Source organism: Ricinus communis, chromosome 3, assembly GCF_019578655.1.
Source record: "Ricinus communis isolate WT05 ecotype wild-type chromosome 3, ASM1957865v1, whole genome shotgun sequence".
Taxonomy (NCBI): Eukaryota; Viridiplantae; Streptophyta; class Magnoliopsida; order Malpighiales; family Euphorbiaceae; genus Ricinus; species Ricinus communis.
In genome coordinates, this window is record NC_063258.1 from 380,433 (window position 1) to 403,670 (window position 23,238).

Sequence of the window (23,238 nt, forward strand, 5' to 3'; positions counted from 1 at the left end):
ACTCTAATTAGCTATCAGTATTATATTTTTCACTTTTGATAATATGAGTTTAAAGTTTAACAATTCAAAATTTTATTATTTGATTATCAAATCGATATCATCGGATCAATGACTTCTTAAATCGTGAATTACAATTAAATAATAGAATTATAAATAGTTAAACTTCAAATTCACGCTATTAAATATATGCAGTATAATAATAATAATAATAGTTGAAGTGAAAGTTGCTAGTTTCTTAAAAATTAAAACTTTTTAACATTGAGATTTTTCTTATTATGATTTACAATCATATATTTTTATTTATTTAAAAAAATTTATATACTAAAAATTATAAAACAATAAAATTATATGGTAATTTTGTTTATTATACCAATTAAGATTTATTCCGCATAAGGAATAAAGCAATTAAAATTCTCAAATTCAATGTAGAATTAATCTATCAATCAATTAAAATAATAGTGTGATATAAAAAATCAATTAAAATAATAGGAAATAGTACTAAGGAAAGATATTTGATATTTAAAGACTCAAAAAGGAATCTCTTTATTGTTGGACCAAAGCTTATCTTCTCTGGATCCAATACCCCTCCCATTGTTAACAATAATATCTTCTCGTACCATTCTTTATTTCAAATAATTGTTGTCAAAAATTAATATTATTAATTATGATTAATTATTATTACTTTAAGTTTTCCTTTTAATGCTAAGTACAAAGTGGATGTACATGTTGTAAAGCAAACAGCATCATCTTTAACATTTTGATCTGTACATCCTTTTCACAATTAAAATAGTCATTCATGTTCATAATTATCCAATAAATATATAATATACATATATATATATATTATATATTATATATATGCCGCATCAAAAATTAGATATTAGTAAATTGCACATATATAAATATTAAATTAGCAAATAAGATAATAAATTTTAATTTTCTGAATATATTAAAATAAAAAATCAAATAATATTTTTAAATTTTTTTATTTGTGAATTATATAATAAAAAATAATCACCCTTTTATATTCATCATAAAAATAAAAAATATCTACATAATATGTTATAATCATCTTTTTACACTTGTTATAAAAATGAAAATTCATATAACATAAATAAAATAATTCTAATCTAAAACCTCAGTCTCAAAACACTTGAGTAAATTTCTAAGTATAATAATATTTTTTATTATAATAATGACATAAGTTTGTAATATTAATATTTTACCTGAAACCCTTATTTTAATAGCCATTTTATTTTTTTTATATACTAATACGTTGTTAATTTACATTCATATTATTAGACTTTAAATAAATAAATAAATATATATATATATATATATATATATATATATATATATATATATAAAAGAGAGAAAGACCTCAATATTACTCATCAAATCATACAAACTATATAACTTCTTTTATAAATTTCTCTAATAAATCACATTAATTTTTTTTATTAGGGCAACTAGATTGTCTGATTCTATAATTGAAATTATATATAAATCATATAGCAAAATAAAGAATAAAACATTTAAATCTAAATGAAATTCTTTATATCCAATTAATAGCGAAAAATCCGACTCAAATTGGAGTCAAAACCGAAAATAGGAAAGAAAAAAAAAAGAGAAATTATATTATTGAAGCCCTAACTTTTTATGGATTGTTTTGAGATATTATATTACATGACTTGCTGGAATAAAACTTATATGCTTCACCCAATTTGGATCACATGTAAGAGACATTAGTTTGGGTAGTTTGGTGGTAAGAATTAAACAAAGAAGCAGACAAGAATCTTGACCTTGATCGCATTGCCTATAAGGTGGATCTATTTGTTTTTGGGAACATAATTATTTTGTTCTCAAAATGGATCTGTTTGTTAGCCCACATGTTAATTTGATCTAAATTTTGGGAGGGTTATGTTATTGAATCATATCACATTTTCTTACAACCTGGCATTCCAACCAAAAACAAAAACAGAGATCTTCTTTGACATGTTTATGAAATGCCCTTTCTTTTTAGAATCATGACTTGCATTTTTCATTGTTCTTCCATTTGGTTATGAGCTTTGATTAAATTGAATGTAGAGATTGACCCACAAATGAACCCATTACTTACTTGATGTCTTTCTTATTTTTGGTACTTATAGTATTTATACATCCAAAGAGCTATGCCCTGCTTCTCAAAAAATATAGTTCTTTTTGGAATAAGGTCCAATTTGGCCCCTGAACTTTGCATTGAAGCTTATTTTAGTTATCTTTTACCTTTTGGGTTTATTTAGCCCAAAACTTTGCTTTTATTGGTTTGAATCACCCCATCTGAGAGAGAATGTACACATTCTCTATAAAAGAGAGTAATTTGCTGAAAAACTTTGACTAATGTTTAAAAGAATTAAAAAGTTTAGTATTTATCTAACTTCAATTTTAGTTATTAAGTTGAATCAATAAACATTTTATTTTTTTAATTTGTATTTAAGTGTTTTTTAAAATTATAAAATAGTATCTCTTAATAATTAGTAAATTAATTTTTATTTTATTTAAAAAAAAAAGCTAATTTCTCAAGAGAGAGTGACTCATGTAAGGGGTAATTTGAGTTAAAAGAATAAAATTTTGAATTAAAATGGGCCAAGAGGTCAAAAAGGATCAAATTGAACCCGGTCATAAAATTTAAAGGCCAAATCAAATATTCTTTCTTTCAATTCGTCGTAAATTATAGTCTATTGTTACCTTTTAATTGTAAGTTTAGTAAATAATTATTGATAAATAATATTATTACATGTAAATAATTTTTATAATTTACATTTTAAAATTATAATTTTTATAAAAAGATTAATAAAAATATTTTTAAGAAAAATATCACGCCTTATACGTCTTTTTTTTGAAATTATTACATTTTTAAATTGGTTTTTTTGTTTATCATAAATTTTTTTCATATATATCTTTGCAAATCTAATTCTAAAAGGAAGATGAGAGTTTTTTCCTATCTGTTCTCTATATCAGTCCACCATTATTTTCTCTACAGTTCTTCCATAAACACTTTAGTTTAGTTTTCATTGTTTTTTTTTAAATCTAAGGAATTTTTCAAGAAGTAGAGAGCGAGGACTAATCTTCCTACATGAAGAAATTCTGGATCTAAAGGGAGCTTTTATTTAATTGTTTTCTGTCTTTCTATTTAATATTATTGATCATTGAGTTAAATATGTTAGGTTAGTTTTTATAAGTGTTTAGTTTAGCTTTTTTACTTTTGTATGAATCTTGTTATTTATTTATTTGATAAATGATTTCTTTATCTTCATATCTTTATTAGTTTAAATTATTATTGTTAGTTAACTATCATATTAATTTAATGATAATAATTATTATAAAAATATTTAGATTAAATGTATTAAAGACACCATCTTTGCTTCAATTTATGTTGGTAGAAAAAATTTTAGTTGCATCATCAGCTTGAGTAATTAAAAAAAAAGGCACATCATTATCTTATTTATTATACCTAAACTTAAAGTAAAACAAGGAGATTACTAAGTAAATAGCTAGGCTAAATACTATTTTTGATATATATACATCAAATCATTGCATATTTACTTTATAATTTATTATATTTTACTTTTTATGAATATTATTCTCTCAAAAATACTAGTTTAGAATGTTTAGATTTATTTTTATTATTTTATGTTGCTAATTAGTCTATATAATAAGTAGCTTCATAATTCTTTAAGAGATCGATCTTGTGGTGAATTTACCGCTTTTACTATAGAAACGGTTCGTGCACTTGCGAGTACTAACTTAGATATATTAAGTTTTTACCGCCATTACCGGGAAACTATGTCCAAATTTTATTATATTGATTGATTGTCAAAAGTGTCTTATATTTATTTATTTATTTTATATTTTATATTTTATTTATGTGTTTTTGTTTTGTTTTCAAATTTTATTTTAAGTTTTTAAATCTGAGATTTTCCTTTGTTTTGTATGCGAAGAAGGAAAACTAAATTAGTGATTCATCAACTCAAAAAATTAAAGAGGAATCAAAAGAAGAAGTTAAAATCATGGCAAACCCACCAAGAGAAATATGAGCTAAAAGGCTAATGGTTATGAAAGATTGTGCACAACCTATAATTGGTAACACTACTTCATGCATAGTTCTAGGTGATGGATCTAGAAATTATGTACTTAAGAACATTTATTTTAATATGCTTCCTTTATTTTATGGTATACCTAGTGATGATGCATTAAAATTTAGTAGAGTTTTATGTCATAATTCATAAGTTTCCATTATCTCGATTAAATGAAGATCAAATAAGGATGAGGTGTTTCCCTTATTTATTGAAAGGAAAAGTAAAGGCTTGGTTAATGACCTTGTCTCCTAATTCTTTGAGAATTTGGGATGAAGTTTATCAAAAGTTTATGAGTAGATTTTACTCACATCAAAAGACCAAAGAATAAGAAGCTGAAATTTCTAATTTTTATCAAAAGGATACTGAATCTTTTTATGAAACATAGGATCGCTTCAAATCACTTTTATTGCAATGCCCACACTATGGATACCCACTTTCAATAACCAACTAATTATTTTATGATGGGTTGACATAACAATATCAATATATGGTTGATAATGCAGTTGAAGGTGCTATGTTAGAAAGAAGAGTTGATGAGGTTTATGACATCTTTGAGATGTTATGAGCCAATTCTAAACAAAAAAGTGTGAGGACAAAAACAGTAGGAGTGGATGAAGTAGTAGCTAGTAATGAGATTGTTATTCAATTGGCTGAATTGACTAAGCAAGTTAAGATACTTGCTTCAACTAAAAATATACCAACACTAAGGTATGTGGTATTTGTAGTATTTATGGTTATTGTGCTAATATTTGTTCATCTTTTGATAATTATAGAGGAAATGTGTATGACCAAACAAATTTGTTGGATTCTTACCAACTCATAACTATTATCTTATCGACTATTTTTACGATGTATCAATTTTTATTTGTAAAATGACTAAATTGAAATATAATTAAATTGAATAATTAAAATGAAATAAATTAAAAATATGTGATCAAAATGAAATTAAATGTAAATTTTAGTTACTATTTTTTATCATTATCTCAAAAAATAAAATAAAAATTCTATAATTTATTAATTGATAGATATACATTATAGAAGCAACAAAAATAATAATAATAATAATATAAAAATTAATATAATTATTTTTCCTAAATAAAAATATTGTCTGTAAAATAGAATAGTCAAAGAGCAATATATATATATATATATATATATGTTAATTTTTAGATCTAAATTTTTTTGATATGTGTACTTAATTTATGATATATATAATTATTGTCTTGATATGTGTACTTACTTTTGACATATAGGATTTAAGCTTACATGTAACTTTGTAGTTTTTCTAATAATGTATTGATTAATAAGTTACAATCCTATTAAATATTCATTCTAATTTTAAGAAATAATATATTAATAATAAATTAATTTTTTAATTAAATAATAATTAATTTTCTAATTAGATAATAATTATTCTATTAACTAATAAATTAATTTTCTAATTATATAATAATTTCTAATTCTAAGAAACAGTAATATCAAATATATTAATAGTATTAATTTATATAATATTAAGATCAATAGATAAATATTTTTAAAAATTTTATATTATTTCATTAATAAAATTTTTAAAAATAAAAATATTTAAAATAGTTATTTTGCTATTATTTTTAAGATATTATAAATTAATGATAAGAATTAAAAAACTTATTAAAATATATCTATAAATTTAATTTTATAATTAAAATAATAACAATAGTCATAGAACGCATAAATAAATAATTAGTATCACTGAATTGATGTAACAATGGAATTGTCATCGGTTGTTAAAAGAAAAATTATTCTTGTTTCAAAAAAAAAAAGTGATTGTCAATCCTTTGTTTCTTGCTGTCATTTATTATTATTATTATTATTATTATTATTATTATTATACAAGTTAAAAGCAACTTAATTAATTCTGAGATTCATGTTACTTTTGGTTATCATTTTTCTTTTTTATGGGTCATCAGGTTGTACATCTTTTGAAGCTATCAGAAACCCTTTTACATTTGTAGGTAGCTAAAATAGGAGGAAGAAATGTAGTAAATATGTTGGAAAGGGAAGAAGAGCGTATTTTAGCAAAATATTCAGCTTAAAGAGGGGATTTTTGTGAGCAGTTATTTTTAGAGGTATAAATGATATTTAATGTGTTAAAAAGGATATTTTTGTAAAAGACCCTATAATATACCTTTACCTTGCCAAGGACTCTTGACTAATCTTCCTTATCATTAAATGGATTGACTTTATCGGACATCCAATCTTTATCATTCAAAACGTTTGGCGGTACTTTAGCATATGCATTGCAGTCTTCCTAAAGTCATAGAAGAGTCGTCCTTAATTTTTCAAATTCTTTCTTCTCTTTTCAGGTAAATTGTCCGGCTGATTGACTACATATCAATTTGATACTAAAATTTTAATTTGAATCAAAATAGTACTAAAAATATATAAAAAAAAATATCAATTTAGTCCAAATATCTAATTTCCAACAACGGATGGTGACGTGACAAGCTGATGAAGTATATTCCGATTGTTTCGCCCTCTCTTTTCTCACTTAAATACTAAATTAGCGATAAAATTAGCAATAAAAATGGTCGTCCTTAATACTACCTTAGCAACAAAACTATTATTATTATAAGATGATGATAATAATAGTAAATAGTCATATATTAGTTTTACACTTTCTTTCTTATTTCTTTTGAATTTTTATTTTTAATAATGTTTTTTTGGTTCTTATCACTGATTCCATTTTTTCTTTCCTTCTCTTTTTATTTTCTTTGTCATTCTTTCTTTCTATTTTGTTCTTCCTCCTTTTTCTTTATTCTCTTTTTTCATTCTTTGTTTTCACTATAATTATTGTTTCTTCTCTCCTTTTATTTTACTCTTTTATCATTTGTCTCTCGCCTTTTCTTTCTCTACCATTTCTTCTTCTTCTTAATATTTTTATTACTATCATTATTCCTTCCTCTTTTCTCCCTTTATTATTCTCGTTTATCATTGATGAAAATGAATTGGTCGTTAATGTAAAAATAAAAGAAAATAATTATTAATTTATTAAAAAATTAATTGGAATTGAAATAAAAAAAATAAGAAATTAGATAATTAAGTTAAATAAATAATATTCTAAAAAATGGCGGATTAGCAATAATCTTTAAAAATGCCGTTTATGACAAATTTTAAACTTTTGCTTTAAAAGTTACCATTTATGACACATTTTCTACCAGCGATGGACGTTAAGGCCCTATTTCATCGCAAAAGAGGACTCCTGCGCCTAAAGTCAATCCCTAAATACAAAAGCTCATCGCTTAATTAGCGAATAGATAAAACAAAATCTCTCGCCGAAGCATTAGCAAGGTTCATTTTACGAAGGGACACACATGTTTGTCGCTGATCCATCATTAATGGGCTTTATCGACAAAATTTGATGCACAGGCCCTATGCCAACGTAAATTGACAGTTTTAGATGCCTGTATTGAAATTCTAATGGTACTAAATGAATTTAACAGCTTATGGTACTATCATAATATACTTCATTTTGTTGCATGTAGGAGTATTAGATGCATATACGGTCATGGCTAAGTTGAAATGCTTTCAATTGTTTCAAGATCTAGATCATCTCTGATTTTGTGATGGTGGCAATAGTGGTGATTCTTGTGATGATAGTTCCAGCGACAATAAACGTTATTGGGCATGATCAACATCTTTTGCAGGCTTCTATGTCTCTAAGGTAGGCATGCCCTCGATTGGTTCAAAACTGAAACCAAACCAGCCATAAACCGGAACAAAACTAGAACCATAATTCTAATTCTAGTCCAATTTTCAATCTGTAAGGAGAACCGGTTCAATCTTGATTCTCTCTTTAAAGAACCTAAACCTGAATCAAAGCTGGACCATAACAGCAGGTTCACTTCTAATTCAAAGCTTTTTTCTTTCCTCACGAATGTATTTTTTATTTTTATCGAACCAGAAGTATCCAGTTCCACAATCGGAAGTAAATCGTCTATCTATGGTTTGATTCTGATTCCATCAAAGTGGAACCAAAGTTGCCGGTCTAATTTCAGTTCCGTGCCGGTCTCAAACCAGGGCCATGCGTACTCTAGGGTCATTAGGTATTGTCATCATACAAGTGCACTGTTGTCTAGGCTTGTTGCCGTAGTAGATATAGTTGCTAATATTATGATATTTTCTCTGTTCCCAAAAAGAAAATGATGATGAAGAAGAAGACAGAAGCTCAAAATATGATCGATACTGATTGATCTCAATCATAAACTGGAAATTATGCTCCCAAAGTGATGAAGGAATACAACTCATCTTCTGGCTGAATAAGTTATTTCAAGAGTGCATCAACATCTCACCTTATGGTCTTACATATTTTGCTCATGTTTGCAGAGCATCAGCAATGGACCCGGCAAGACTCAAAACTTCAAATGGAGCTTTGTTGGCTATGGCTTTGACAGTAAGAGGGCATGAATCAGTGATCCAAAAATAGGCAAAAGCACTCTCTGAGCCTTTTTTTCAAAAAACAAAAAAGGAAAAAAAAGGATCAGATAAATAAAGCAGATAACAGCATGAATTAATAGTGATCAGACAACTGAAAGGTTCTGAAAATTTCTATTTTAGAAAAAAAAAAAAGAACAAATAATTTTCTAAAATAATGTGCAAATGTATGATGACAATCAGATCTTACCATTACTTTTGTGAGTAAATCGCTCCCAAGAGCGCTTAGGAAAGACACCATGGGTGACATATGCACTCACTTTCGCAGCACCATGAGCTGCCAATACTTTCTGGAAGAAGAAATATGCAAGGAAACATAAGGTAATTCTGCTTTTTTCATAATTAGTAATTCAATCAGCAAGAGAGTTCGACTATTAAATGATTGGAGCACACAGATATCCATGGATCAATCTATCTGAATACAAATTCATTTGTGACAGTGAGGTAATTCCCAAACAAAACTCAACTCAGCCAAATCGTTAACTAATCCGAATATCTAGAACCGTAGCTGATCTCTCTATGATAATCCTAATGAAGACTTCAATTCTATGTAATGAAGTTCCATCTAGTGTCACTGAAGCATAATCTGAACTAAAATTTGGGTATAGCTAACTTGGCTAAGTTGCTTGTTCCAAAACTGCAATATATAAGGATATATGACGTGTAAACAGACCTGTTCAGTTGAACAGGATTTTGGGCTCATCAAGTAGGTATGCAAATTTTACACTGCAGATAATAAAAACTAAATTGTTACCAGCTACTAAAATTTGTACAATTACATTTGAGTGCTAGAAAATAAGATTCTCTTTCTCTTTCTCTCATGCAAAAATATTTGGACCATAGCACTGATAACTGATGCAGCTTAACAAACAACTAACATTATAAGCAAATACACTTCCAGGAGAGTAAAGGAGGCAGCGTATGGAACTAAAAGCACAATGCAAATGAACAACTTCATTTTTTTAAAAGCAATGGATGAAGCTGGAGGGTTTAGAGAAATCATTTGACGGTCTCCATAGAACAAGAAATCGTTCATCATTTGCTCATTTTCTAAGTATAATTGAATGCTTTTAAAGTCTCCTTTGACTCTCAGTTTGAACATGAAAGACGAAACCGTTTCTATTGTCATTCATATCTTTACAACAAACTCCAAGAAAATTTACAACCTTTACAAAGCAGCCACTAGAATGTGTCGTGCTGCACTCAACATCTCCTTAAGGCTCCATTTGTTTCATGGAAAATAACTAGTTTCTTGGGAAATGACTTGTTTTCCTATGTTTGGTTGTAATGCTGAAAATCATTAGGGAGAGTAGTGTGCTTTGCAAAGAGTGAAGGAAAATGTTTTCCCATTTCTAAAATGGGAAATCATTTTCCTCTAAAAACCTAAGATTTTCCAGTTGACTAGAAAAATATTTTCCTTTGACTTATTTTCTTAAACGTCCAAACACAGGAAAACTTGGAAAATATTTTCCTGACAAATATTTTCTGTGTAACAAATGAAGCCCAAATAAAAAAAATCAATGTTTGTTTTAGAAGCTAAAAAGCATCATGAGTTCATGACACAGAAGTGACACCTCTTACAAAAAAAAATTAAGGGAAGAAAAACAAAAATCTTGGAATTCAAGTGAAATCATAATATGAGAAGAAGCAATATGATAGAAGAAACTTACCTAGTCTTTTATAAGTTAGCGAGTTACATAAACTAACTGACGAACATGTAGGAAAAACATTGAACAGGTACCAAAATAATTCAGTTAACAAGTAAAGTCCAGGATTAGAAACTTTTCCTACAAGTAAAAGGCCTCAAAAATTTAATATAAGGGGAAAGGATATGTTGTAATAGATAAAAAACCTGACACTCGATAAGGGTGCCTCCAGATTGGACCAAATCATCAACTATGACCACATGACAACCAGCAGGATTTCCCTCCTTTATTCGAACTATCCTTTTATCACCTTCGCGGACCTTATTGCATACTACCTAACATTCAACAACACGAGTTACCAAGACCATGCAATAATTGAGATATAATAACATTTTTTGTTTGAGCCAAAACTTTGAACCAACCATGGGAAAATGATCCAACAGCTTGTGGAATCGTTTCCAAGCTCCATCATCAGGAAATGCTACAACAATCTGAAAGACAATGCAGTTGAATAGGAGAAACACACATGCAGCAGCAACTGAATTATCCTACTGATTAGGGAATTCTTTAAGGAAATAGTACAGATACAATCAAACTAATCACGAGAACAATGCAAAAATATTTGACAAAAACAAATAAACCTTATCAGAGTCGGAAAGCTGGTGAAGACGTTGCTTTAGCAGAGGAATCCCAGTCTCAAACAAAGGCAAAACATTATCCCCAAAATAAAATCTTTCCTACATTTAGGAAAAACAAAGGGTTACTTGATATTTTAATCTGGTATGGCATTGTACAAGTTCATCTTTGAAATACCATTCTAAAGTCTAAACCATATATATATATATAGAGGCTTATGGTGTAAAACGTCTCTTTTTCTCGAGAGTGGAAAATTTAGCAAAGTAAGGAAATTACAATGTGGATGATACAGAATCCTCCAAAGCTAACAAAAACAAGACAACAAGCAACATAAGAAGACAACTTAAGAATAGTGCACCATGATCTACCCGCAAAACAGTTAAAGAGACTCCTCTAAAAGCCTCTAAAGCATAGGTAGATAAAAATGCCAGGAATTCCATGCTATAAAAATGCACCATGATCTCCCCCTTACATCCAAAATCCATAAACTCAAATATATTTTCTTGAACCAATAAACTCATGTAACTTGAGCAAAAAATATTTGCTAACCAAGAGAATAAAATTCAAACCATAGCATCCTCTAGTATCAAAAGGATTGACTAAAATATAAGAAACCAGGATATACGTTACTTCTCAGCAATTGGTGTTTTTAGGTATATGAAAAATCAGTTAGACATTACTTGCTGAAAAGAAAATGAAACAGAAGATATAAAGAAGTATATAAAGCACTAAAATAAATGTTTCCTTCTTAAACTTTAAAAAGTAATTTGTTTTAAAGAAGATAAAGAGGAGAAACCTGTAGAGCATGTATGTCATAGATAACTAGACTAGTGGGGCCACCTCTTGATATCGGTATATTTGATAATATTCTTGCCATGGTAAATGCAGTTGCAACATCCCCTTCTTCTTCCATTCGCTCGAAGGAGCCAGTTGGAAAGAATGGCAACACTAATGTGAAGGAAGCGACAAACAGTCGTGGGAGAGCATAAATGACAGAAAGCTGTTCAAAGATAACTGCTGGAGAACTGAAGGCTGCAAGAAAGGCAACATGTTGACCTCGCATTTCTTGTGCATTGTTTATAAAAAGGTTTGGGAACCCGTCATCAAAATTCCTGATATATATATAGAAACACGTCACACTCCACATCATATGATATAACACAAATACAAGCTAAAGGTAAACTAGAAACATGCATATATATATAACAGGCAGTTTTTTTTTGCCGAATATTACAGGCAGCTGAATAATGCATTAAAGGGCACTCTTCAGATTATGAAGCAAAGCAAAGGACAGCTTACGAATCAATATTCTTAAAGCCAATCACTAGAAGATTGGCATTCTATCATCATTAGAAATTAGCATTCAGAATGGTTCATGCATGCCTAATTTTCAACCCAGTCTTTGATCAAGTAAATATACTCATCATTTGTATTGAATTTAATTTTTTAGGCCAAAGCTACATTTCCAACAAGAATTCTAAGAGCATAATTAAAGAACATAAACCAGACAGGCATACTTGCTAGAGGATAAGAGAACAAAGCTTTGTTTAAGTGACAAAATAATCAACCAAAGTCTTCTAATGATTCTTGCAAATCTAATTTCTGGTTCAACTTTGATCAAGGAAATGTATTGGCCAAAACAATTATCAACTAAAGAAACTTGACTCGATTCAACTAAGCTCTAATCCACTGTATATGTAACCACTAGATCATATAGATATGAAAACATTTCACGCCAAATACAACCTAGTTCAAGCCACTACTTTTATCTAGGTTAGAATTGCGCCAACTGCCTGCATATGTGCCCAGCCAGATCTCACCATTTTACATTTACCTCCAAATACAAAAAGAAAGTGGCAACATAACCAACAAGAAATTAACGAAAGGAGACCGTGGGGCCGATATGCAACAGAGATTAGAGACCCTTCTAGAAAAAGATGCATGCTCAGCAGTTTTAACACTACAAAAGATACTACCTTGGCCTACAACCATGCTGCCCATTCCATGGGTGGATTCAAGGTCGCACCAAAACTTGGGTATTCTGATATGCCTGCTGGCTCCTCAATTAACTCCATTGTCTCAACTAACGAATCAGAAGACAGCATTATGCTATGTTCGCTCCTCCATGCTACTGTAATCGAAATAAAACCAACCCCACCAGCATCTTTTCACAACCTACAGTGCCTTATATCCCCTCCACCTTTCAAGAAAGGAATATACAATTTGGCAATTCTTTCATTCATGATCTTGGAGAAGATACAACTTGACTTTCAATAGTCAATCACAACTAAACTCTAGGAAATGGTAGCAGTTTCTTTCCAAAGTTATGCACTTACACCAAAGCTAGCGGAAATAATAAAGATGATCGGAAATGCAGTTGCCAGCTAAAATGACAATTTTTTCCATTTACCATAAAATATAAAGACAAATGAAAAACAAAACCCATGTAATTACCCAATAAATCAAGTCTACACTTGCAAAGAAAAAAACAAAATTACAGAGACATTCACTTAAATAGAGAGGTATCCACATCATAATCATAGCAAAGGAACAAATTTAAAGCAGAGAAATAAAGAGAAAGAGAGAGAGAGAAAACCTCCAGTTGATGGATTGAAGGGTGATGAGGTCAGAGTGAGCAGCAACTTTAATAGCAAGTTCCTCAGTTTCATCACAGTAAAAGAGATGAACTTGCTTCTTCTGTTGCTGCTGCTGCCTTTGCATTTCTGTCTCTGCCATGTTTTTCTCTTTGTATTAATAAAATAATAAAGCTGCTTCAAAATTTTCAATTATGGGTCTATACACTTCAGAGGAAAGATACAAGAAAGACATCCGATAGGGTTTTTGGGCTTTGGTGACCAAAACGCCTATTTATATACAGGCAAGGACTTTGTGCGTGCGGAAAGGTTAATTAGCACCCACATTATTATTATTAATCTATATCTATAAATCTACTAGTTAATTTTATTTTATTTTGGATAAAATATCTACTAGTTAGTTATGCCGGTCATGCCGCGTAAATTTTTATTATAAAAAGTATAATATAAAAATATTTAATAATATTTTATTAAATAAATCCCAATTATTTTATATATTTTTTAATTATTATACAGTAGAATTTCATTTTTATATATATTTAAAAAGTTATAAATAATGATATTTTAAATAAATATATACATCTATATAAAATTATAACAAAACTTTATATTTTTATTTGTTTATTTATATTTTGATTAAAATTATCATTTATAAAAAATAATTTGTTGTAATTAAATAATTATTCTTATTTATTTTTTAAAATAATATCATTATATTATCTTAATAATTATTTAACTCAAAATATTGAAATAAATCTCCATGTCAATAATAGAAGAAATATGTTTCAATATTTTAGTTTTAATAGTTTTCCTTACAATTTTAATTCTATAGTATAATACCTTTAATATTAATATAATTATAATTAAATAAAAATAGATATTTTATTTTTATAGAAAAAATAGTAAAAGAAATTATAAGAAGAGATGAATTTCAATGACAACAAAGTAAAATATTAACATAAAACATTAAAATTTAAATATATTTGTTTTATGTTGCTTAATATGTTGATTAATATGTTGATTGGATTCACAAACAATACAGTATTAATGAGTCCTTTAGATTTAATATTTTAAAATTTTTATTTACATCATATACAACTAGGCATTTAACAAGTGTACATACCACAACTTTTATCATATGTTTAGAATGAGGTAAAATAAGGAAGGATGAAAAGGAGGCATTTTAACTCAACCATGTTTTGGAAAAGGAGAGAAAGTAATAAAGAGAAAAAAATATATCTTATATTCCTTCTTTTATTCTCTCCATAAAATGAAGAGAAAAATTAGAAAAAATAAGAGAATCGAAGAAAAATTATATTATTTATATTAAAATTACTATCTTGCCCTTCTTCTTTATTAACATCACTACATCTATTAATAATGGGCAAAATAGTAAATTCAATAAGATAATAATTTTCCTTCCATGTTTTGCTTTTTAAACAAAGGAAAATACATTCATCTTTTTTCCTCTTTCTTTTATCCAAACATAAAAAAAAAATGAAAAAGAAATTAAAACTTATTTTCCTCCCTAAAAGTTTCTAATGTAGGATTAGTTAAAAATAAATTATGAATAGTTATTTTAATAAAAAATATAAAAAAGTATATCTTTTTAGATATTTTGGACTGTACCGATATATATACTAATGTATGTACAAAAGGCAAATCATATGGACCAATGTGTATCTGAGTCATTTAATATGTGCGACTGGATAGCCAGACTTTAACACTTCGTTTAAAAATATTTAACATATGGTCTTAATATAGTAGTAAATTTGTAAAAAGTTAATTTGGTCTTCGCTGGAAGTAAAGTGGCAGCTAAATAGCAACTACTTTGCTGTGGTCTCTAAAAATGATCTTTAAATTATAGGTTTTTTTGTAGTAACATAAGTATATGGCTATTCTTTTTAGAAGTGTTTTTCTTTTGTTTGTTTGCTTTCTTAATTCTATCTAATTTCCTTTGATTTTTTTTATTATATATGATCTTTTGGACAATAAAATAGTCATATCATAAGCTAATTAATTATATATTTCACAATAAAATTTTATTAAGTATTAATTTTTAAAGAATAATTTTTTTCATTACATATTAATTATTTTATTATTTAAAAAATAAATAATTTTTATTAATCTTTAATAAATTATAAGAGATTTTATTATTTTTTATTATAAATATAATATTAAAAATATTATATGCTTATATATCATTTTTCTTAATATTTATCATTTTAGTAATGAACTTATTTTCCAAGTTATGAATGTACAAATTATTATTTACTTTTTGCTGCTCCATTATGTAAGCTAGATGATGAGACTAGAATAAGTCGGATAAAGTAAACTTTGAATAGTGAAGGGAATAAACTCTAAAAGAGACCTAAGGACACTGAAAACCTCTAGAATGGACCAAGGCGACAGAAAAAACTCTTAAAAATCCTAAAAAACATGAAACTGTAGCCCAAGAACCTTATCACCATAAATTTAAATCCATTATAAAATGAATGAATCAATATACCATAAAATATTTTTTTATCATGTCTCATTCCTTAATTTTATATTATATTATTATTAAAATTTTATTATTAAATTATTTATTTCAATTTTTATAATTTACTGTATTTTATATTTTTTTACTACATTACTAATATTCTTTCTAAGAATATGTTAACACTTTATAAGAAAACATTATGTACTAAAATAATAAAAATTCTAATCAAAATAAATAATTTTATGTTTTCAAGAAAATAAAAATAATTTAAACTTTTTCTTCCTCAAAACATCAACATTATGATTTAAATTTATAATATGACTTGTAGGTCTATATGTTGTAAATTGTAGATTCATCATATATATACATGAGGTTTATAGACTATCGCTTAAAAAATCATAAATTAAAAAAAAATTCATATGTTAAGAACAAGTCCATCAATATACACTTTTTATCTAATAAATTTTACATAATAATAGATGAGTATACAATTTATAAGTAATAAACATAAAATTTATATTTATTAGACATTACAGTAATAATATATGAATATACATTTTAAAGTAATGAACCTAAAGTTTATGTTCAATGAATCTTACATTAATAATAAATAAATATACACTTTATAAGTAATAAATAAGATATTCATATGTTAAGAATAAGTTCATAAGTAAAAATTAATGAATATATATATAATATTTAATGAATTTTATACAAATAACGGATGAATATAAAATTATAAGTAAGGAACCTAAAATTTATTTTTAATAAATCTGGAACTAATAACAAATAAATGTATACTTTATAAATGATGAATCTAAAGTTCATATTTAATAACTTTGACACTAATAATAAATGAATGTATATTTTATAAATAATGATATATTGTATGTACATAAAACAAATAAGTACTCATAGGTTAAAAACCAACATTTTCATTATTACAAATTATAAGTTCATTAGATGTACACTTGAGATTCATTTACTATATTATATATATTAATATCTATAGAAGAGTAATTTAGTCTCATTTAGTTATTTGTTACCTATAATTAAGTTTATTAAATGCTTTTTTAATCCAAATGAAATACTAAAAGATGACAATTAGTATGGAATGGAGGAAGTAACTACTAATTAAATTTTAAATAAAAATTAATAATTAACAAAAATAAATTTTTTTTAAACTTTAATACTTATTAAATTTATTACTTTGCCAACTATCAAATATAAAAATTATATTTTAAATTTTATAATTAATTAGTTTGTGACATAATCATTTATTATTCAAAAGATTATATAAAAAAAATTAGATACAATTAAAAATGACAACCGAACAGAATTTAAAGAAAAAAATACACACGTTATGTGGATAATTTAATTTAATAATTTATAATATTTTCATGTACGTTTAATTTTGAGTACATGAGGATCTAGAATTTAATAATTTCATAAATAAAGTAATTACTAAAATTAAAAATATACTTTTATTATTCAAATATAAAATATGTAAATAATCAAAACACATATTACTTATTAAATATAAAAAAATGCAATATTCCGAGAATAGCAAACACGTATGAAATGGGAATACAAACCATAGAAAATTGAATTTCATGTTATGATGTCCTACCCCAATGAGAGCACTAAAGTGTGGATGGAAACGGTCCATTAACCATCAATGATTCATTATAACTGTTTGATTTGAGCCCATAAATATTAAAATAATAAAAAAGAAGTTCAAATAATTGAATCAAACAAAACAACACCATAACACATCAACAAAATGGTATAATTATTAAGAAAAAAGTAGAGAAAATAATTGAGAGATGCAACCAAAAACAATTGAAGAAAGAAAAAACGTGTTCTTCATGTTGTCTAAAAAGTGAGGAGATAGGAACAACCAAATTTATTAAAAGGGTTTTTATTTAATTTGATTAATTTAGTTATTTCTTAATTCAATTTATTAATAGGTAATATTAATAATCTATTTTTTAATAATGATAATATTAATAATTTATTAAATGTAAATCTAATTCTAAAAATATAAACTATTAAACTTAATAAAATAAAATAAAAATCATGAAAATTTTATTAAATGTAAATCTAATTCTAAAAATATAAACTATTAAACGTAATAAAATAAAATAAAAATCATGAAACATATCTTTTGGCTTTTTTTCTCATAGAATATTCCTAATGAAAGAGAAGAACATAGAAAATTATAAAATATTATTAGTAAATAGTATGAATTTTTTTATTAAAAGTACAAGTTTAAATTTATATATAATAAATTATTTAATTAAATGAAAAGAATAAAAATATATGAAGCATAATAGCAAATAAAGATAGCATTTCCATTGTTTACTGTTAGTAGAATAGGATTTCTAATGCAAAATAAGAGAAAAATAGAGAAATCAATAACAAATATCTATAAACAATTTCAAAATTTCATTAAAGTACAAATCTAATTCGATAAATTCAACCTTTTCATAATTTTTATGGTAAAAACTTTATTAATTGAAAAATAAAAAAATATAATGTTTTTTTGCATAATAAACTATTAATTTTGATAAAGCATTTTACAAAAATGCTAAATATAATTGACAATTAAAGATGATATTTCTATTCTAGCCTTCTTTTAGTAATGAGAAGTTAAAAAAAAAAAAAAGAATAAAGAAACCTATATATGAAAAAACATTAGCATTTTATATGGAGATCTAGGTTATACTATAAGTGTGATTTTTTCATTTATAAGAGTTATGATAATTTAAATTTGAATTTATAATAATTCCTAGACTCTAAGAAAAAACTCTATAACAATGCAAAAAATCTATTATACAATAAGTAAGAAGTGGAAATAATATTTATTTATAAAATAATAAATATTTATTTAAATACAATTATAAAAGGCATGATAAGGTTATAATCTAATGCATATTTACGCAAACATGAAAATAAATAAATATATATATAATATATTTGCGAAACGGGCATTAGTTTAAGAGATTGCATTAATATTCAAATCATTTTGATTAGGGTCGTATTCTATGGTTACGATTCTCCCATATATGTTGTTTTCATTCCGTCGAAAATTGATTTTAAGGTATAGATGCTTATGACCTCACCCTCTATGCCTTGCGTAATGATTCCTCTGGCATTACGGCCTTTACCACAACGATGTTGTCCATAAATCAAATTATTTCATGTAAAATTAGACCAATTAATAACCTAAAATTCTAATTTTTATTAAATAAAAAAAAGATCCACCAGAGCAAAAAAACTATAGCTGTAAGATATAGAAGGAGAAGAAATATTTTCTTTTATTCTTTCGTCTGTGAACTTTTAATGAACCCACCTCCGTATGATCTAATATTTTTATCAAGCATAAGTTCTATTATAAGACTTTGAACTTATGAATCTATTCCCTATTTTTTATGTATGAGTTAGCGATTAGTCTTTGAATTTTGAAAAAATACAAAAAAAATATTGTTTCTAAGTATCTTAATTGCTCAAGTTCGGATTTCTAGATGAAAGAATTCCGTTCTATCAACAAAATAAATATTTTGAAAAAAAAATGGCCAACTTACCCATATTCCACAGGAATAATTTAGAAAGATTACTGAAGAATATTGTGATGTGATAATAAAAAATAAGTGGCAAAACCAAAATAAGACAGAAAAGTTATCATTCTAGGTGGTCCAAAACTTTGTTCATTAGAGAGGACAAAAAGAAAGACAACAAGAAACATCGATTGACAGAAAAAAGGAAAGATAATTTACAAGATACGATCTATCCATATTTAATGTATAGAAGTAATACAAAAGTGTGTAAACTATACAAACGAGTCAAAGTGGATTGTCCTACACTAGCACTTCCATATAATAACTCTACCAAAGGTGATCCTATTACAGGAATAGCTTCTGGCACGCCTGTTACAATTTTAACTGCCCAATAACCAATTTGGTCCCAAGGTAAGGAATAACAAGTTACGCCCAAAAGATGCGGTCAATACAAAGCAAGAACCACACTGTAACCCAAGTCAATTCATGAGGTTTTTATGGTAAAAACTTTATTAATTGAAAAATAAAAAAATATAATGTTTTTTGCATAATAAACTATTAATTTTGATAAAGCATTTTACAAAAATGCTAAATATAATTGACAATTAAAGATGATATTTCTATTCTAGCCTTCTTTTAGTAATGAGAAGTTAAAAAAAAAAAGAATAAAGAAACCTATATATGAAAAACATTAGCATTTTATATGGAGATCTAGGTTATACTATAAGTGTGATTTTTTCATTTATAAGAGTTATGATAATTTAAATTTGAATTTATAATAATTCCTAGACTCTAAGAAAAACTCTATAACAATGCAAAAATCTATTATACAATAAGTAAGAAGTGGAAATAATATTTATTTATAAAATAATAAATATTTATTTAAATACAATTATAAAAGGCATGATAAGGTTATAATCTAATGCATATTTACGCAAACATGAAAATAAATAAATATATATATAATATATTTGCGAAACGGGCATTAGTTTAAGAGATTGCATTAATATTCAAATCATTTTGATTAGGGTCGTATTCTATGGTTACGATTCTCCCATATATGTTGTTTTCATTCACGAAATTGATTTTAAGGTATAGATGCTTATGACCTCACCCTCTATGCCTTGCGTAATGATTCCTCTGGCATTACGGCCTTTACCACAACGATGTTGTCCATAAATCAAATTATTTCATGTAAAATTAGACCAATTAATAACCTAAAATTCTAATTTTTATTAAATAAAAAAAGATCCACCAGAGCAAAAAAACTATAGGCTGTAAGATATAGAAGGAGAAGAAATATTTTCTTTTATTCTTTCGTCTGTGAACTTTTAATGAACCCACCTCCGTATGATCTAATATTTTTATCAAGCATAAGTTCTATTATAAGACTTTGAACTTATGAATCTATTCCCTATTTTTTATGTATGAGTTAGCGATTAGTCTTTGAATTTTGAAAAAATATAAAAAAAATATTGTTTCTAAGTATCTTAATTGCTCAAGTTCGGATTTCTAGATGAAAGAATTCCGTTCTATCAACAAAATAAATATTTTGAAAAAAAAATGGCCAACTTACCCATATTCCACAGGAATAATTTAGAAAGATTACTGAAGAATATTGTGATGTGATAATAAAAAATAAGTGGCAAAACCAAAATAAGACAGAAAAGTTATCATTCTAGGTGGTCCAAACCTTTGTTCATTAGAGAGGACAAAAAGAAAGACAACAAGAAACATCGATTGACAGAAAAAAGGAAAGATAATTTACAAGATACGATCTATCCATATTTAATGTATAGAAGTAATACAAAAGTGTGTAAACTATACAAACGAGTCAAAGTGGATTGTCCTACACTAGCACTTCCATATAATAACTCTACCAAAGGTGATCCTATTACAGGAATAGCTTCTGGCACGCCTGTTACAATTTTAACTGCCCAATAACCAATTTGGTCCCAAGGTAAGGAATAACAAGTTACGCCAAAAGATGCGGTCAATACAGCAAGAACCACACCTGTAACCCAAGTCAATTCATGAGGTTTTTATGGTAAAAACTTTATTAATTGAAAAATAAAAAAATATAATGTTTTTTTGCATAATAAACTATTAATTTTGATAAAGCATTTTACAAAAATGCTAAATATAATTGACAATTAAAGATGATATTTCTATTCTAGCCTTCTTTTAGTAATGAGAAGTTAAAAAAAAAAAAAGAATAAAGAAACCTATATATGAAAAAACATTAGCATTTTATATGGAGATCTAGGTTATACTATAAGTGTGATTTTTTCATTTATAAGAGTTATGATAATTTAAATTTGAATTTATAATAATTCCTAGACTCTAAGAAAAAACTCTATAACAATGCAAAAAATCTATTATACAATAAGTAAGAAGTGGAAATAATATTTATTTATAAAATAATAAATATTTATTTAAATACAATTATAAAAGGCATGATAAGGTTATAATCTAATGCATATTTACGCAAACATGAAAATAAATAAATATATATATAATATATTTGCGAAACGGGCATTAGTTTAAGAGATTGCATTAATATTCAAATCATTTTGATTAGGGTCGTATTCTATGGTTACGATTCTCCCATATATGTTGTTTTCATTCACGAAATTGATTTTAAGGTATAGATGCTTATGACCTCACCCTCTATGCCTTGCGTAATGATTCCCTCCGGCATTACGGCCTTTACCACAACGATGTTGTCCATAAATCAAATTATTTCATGTAAAATTAGACCAATTAATAACCTAAAATTCTAATTTTTATTAAATAAAAAAAGATCCACCAGAGCAAAAAAACTATAGGCTGTAAGATATAGAAGGAGAAGAAATATTTTCTTTTATTCTTTCGTCTGTGAACTTTTAATGAACCCACCTCCGTATGATCTAATATTTTTATCAAGCATAAGTTCTATTATAAGACTTTGAACTTATGAATCTATTCCCTATTTTTTATGTATGAGTTAGCGATTAGTCTTTGAATTTTGAAAAATACAAAAAAATATTGTTTCTAAGTATCTTAATTGCTCAAGTTCGGATTTCTAGATGAAAGAATTCCGTTCTATCAACAAAATAAATATTTTGAAAAAAATGGCCAACTTACCCATATTCCACAGGAATAATTTAGAAAGATACTTGAAGAATATTGTGATGTGATAATAAAAAATAAGTGGCAAAACCAAAATAAGATGGGAAAAGTTATCATTCTAGGTGGTCCAAACCTTTGTTCATTAGAGAGGACAAAAAGAAAGACAACAAGAAACATCGATTGACAGAAAAAAGGAAAGATAATTTACAAGATACGATCTATCCATATTTAATGTATAGAAGTAATACAAAAGTGTGTAAACTATACAAACGAGTCAAAGTGGATTGTCCTACACTAGCACTTCCATATAATAACTCTACCAAAGGTGATCCTATTACAGGAATAGCTTCAGCACGCTGTTACAATTTTAACTGCCCAATAACCAATTTGGTTCCAAGGTAAGGAATAACAAGTTACGCCAAAAGATGCGGTCAATACAGCAAGAACCACACCTGTAACCCAAGTCAATTCATGAGGTTTTTATGGTAAAAACTTTATTAATTGAAAAATAAAAAAATATAATGTTTTTTTGCATAATAAACTATTAATTTTGATAAAGCATTTTACAAAAATGCTAAATATAATTGACAATTAAAGATGATATTTCTATTCTAGCCT

The 23,238-nt window shown here is 26.4% G+C and overlaps 1 protein-coding gene and 1 non-coding gene across 2 annotated transcripts; both read right to left on the minus strand.

Moving 5' to 3' along the window:
* Positions 1–4,439: 4,439 nt before the first annotated feature.
* Positions 4,440–4,547, minus strand: LOC125369652. The gene has a single exon (XR_007215329.1). It is a non-coding gene; the product is annotated as a small nucleolar RNA R71 (small nucleolar RNA).
* Positions 4,548–8,320: 3,773 nt separating this feature from the next.
* On the minus strand, positions 8,321–13,725 carry LOC8286316 (ribose-phosphate pyrophosphokinase 4). Its single transcript, XM_015727164.3, has 7 exons — positions 13,470–13,725; positions 11,670–11,985; positions 10,879–10,974; positions 10,660–10,728; positions 10,444–10,572; positions 8,782–8,881; positions 8,321–8,602 (listed from the first exon to the last, which is right to left on the minus strand). The coding sequence occupies exons 1-7, from the start codon at positions 13,607–13,609 to the stop codon at positions 8,472–8,474; spliced, it is 981 nt and encodes a 326-aa protein (XP_015582650.1). The 5' UTR covers positions 13,610–13,725; the 3' UTR covers positions 8,321–8,471.
* Between the last annotated feature and the right edge of the window lie 9,513 nt (positions 13,726–23,238).

Bases quoted from the DNA above. Each gene is read 5' to 3' on its own strand.
- LOC8286316 (XM_015727164.3), bottom strand. From the start codon at position 13,609: ATGGCAGAGACAGAAATGCAAAGGCAGCAGCAGCAACAGAAGAAGCAA. The intron at 11,986-13,469 runs GTTTTCTCTCTC...TATATATATCAG, and splicing joins CTTCAATCCATCAACTGGAG to GAATTTTGATGACGGGTTCC. The intron at 10,573-10,659 runs GTTGGTTCAAAG...GTTGAATGTTAG, and splicing joins TGTTGGATCATTTTCCCATG to GTAGTATGCAATAAGGTCCG.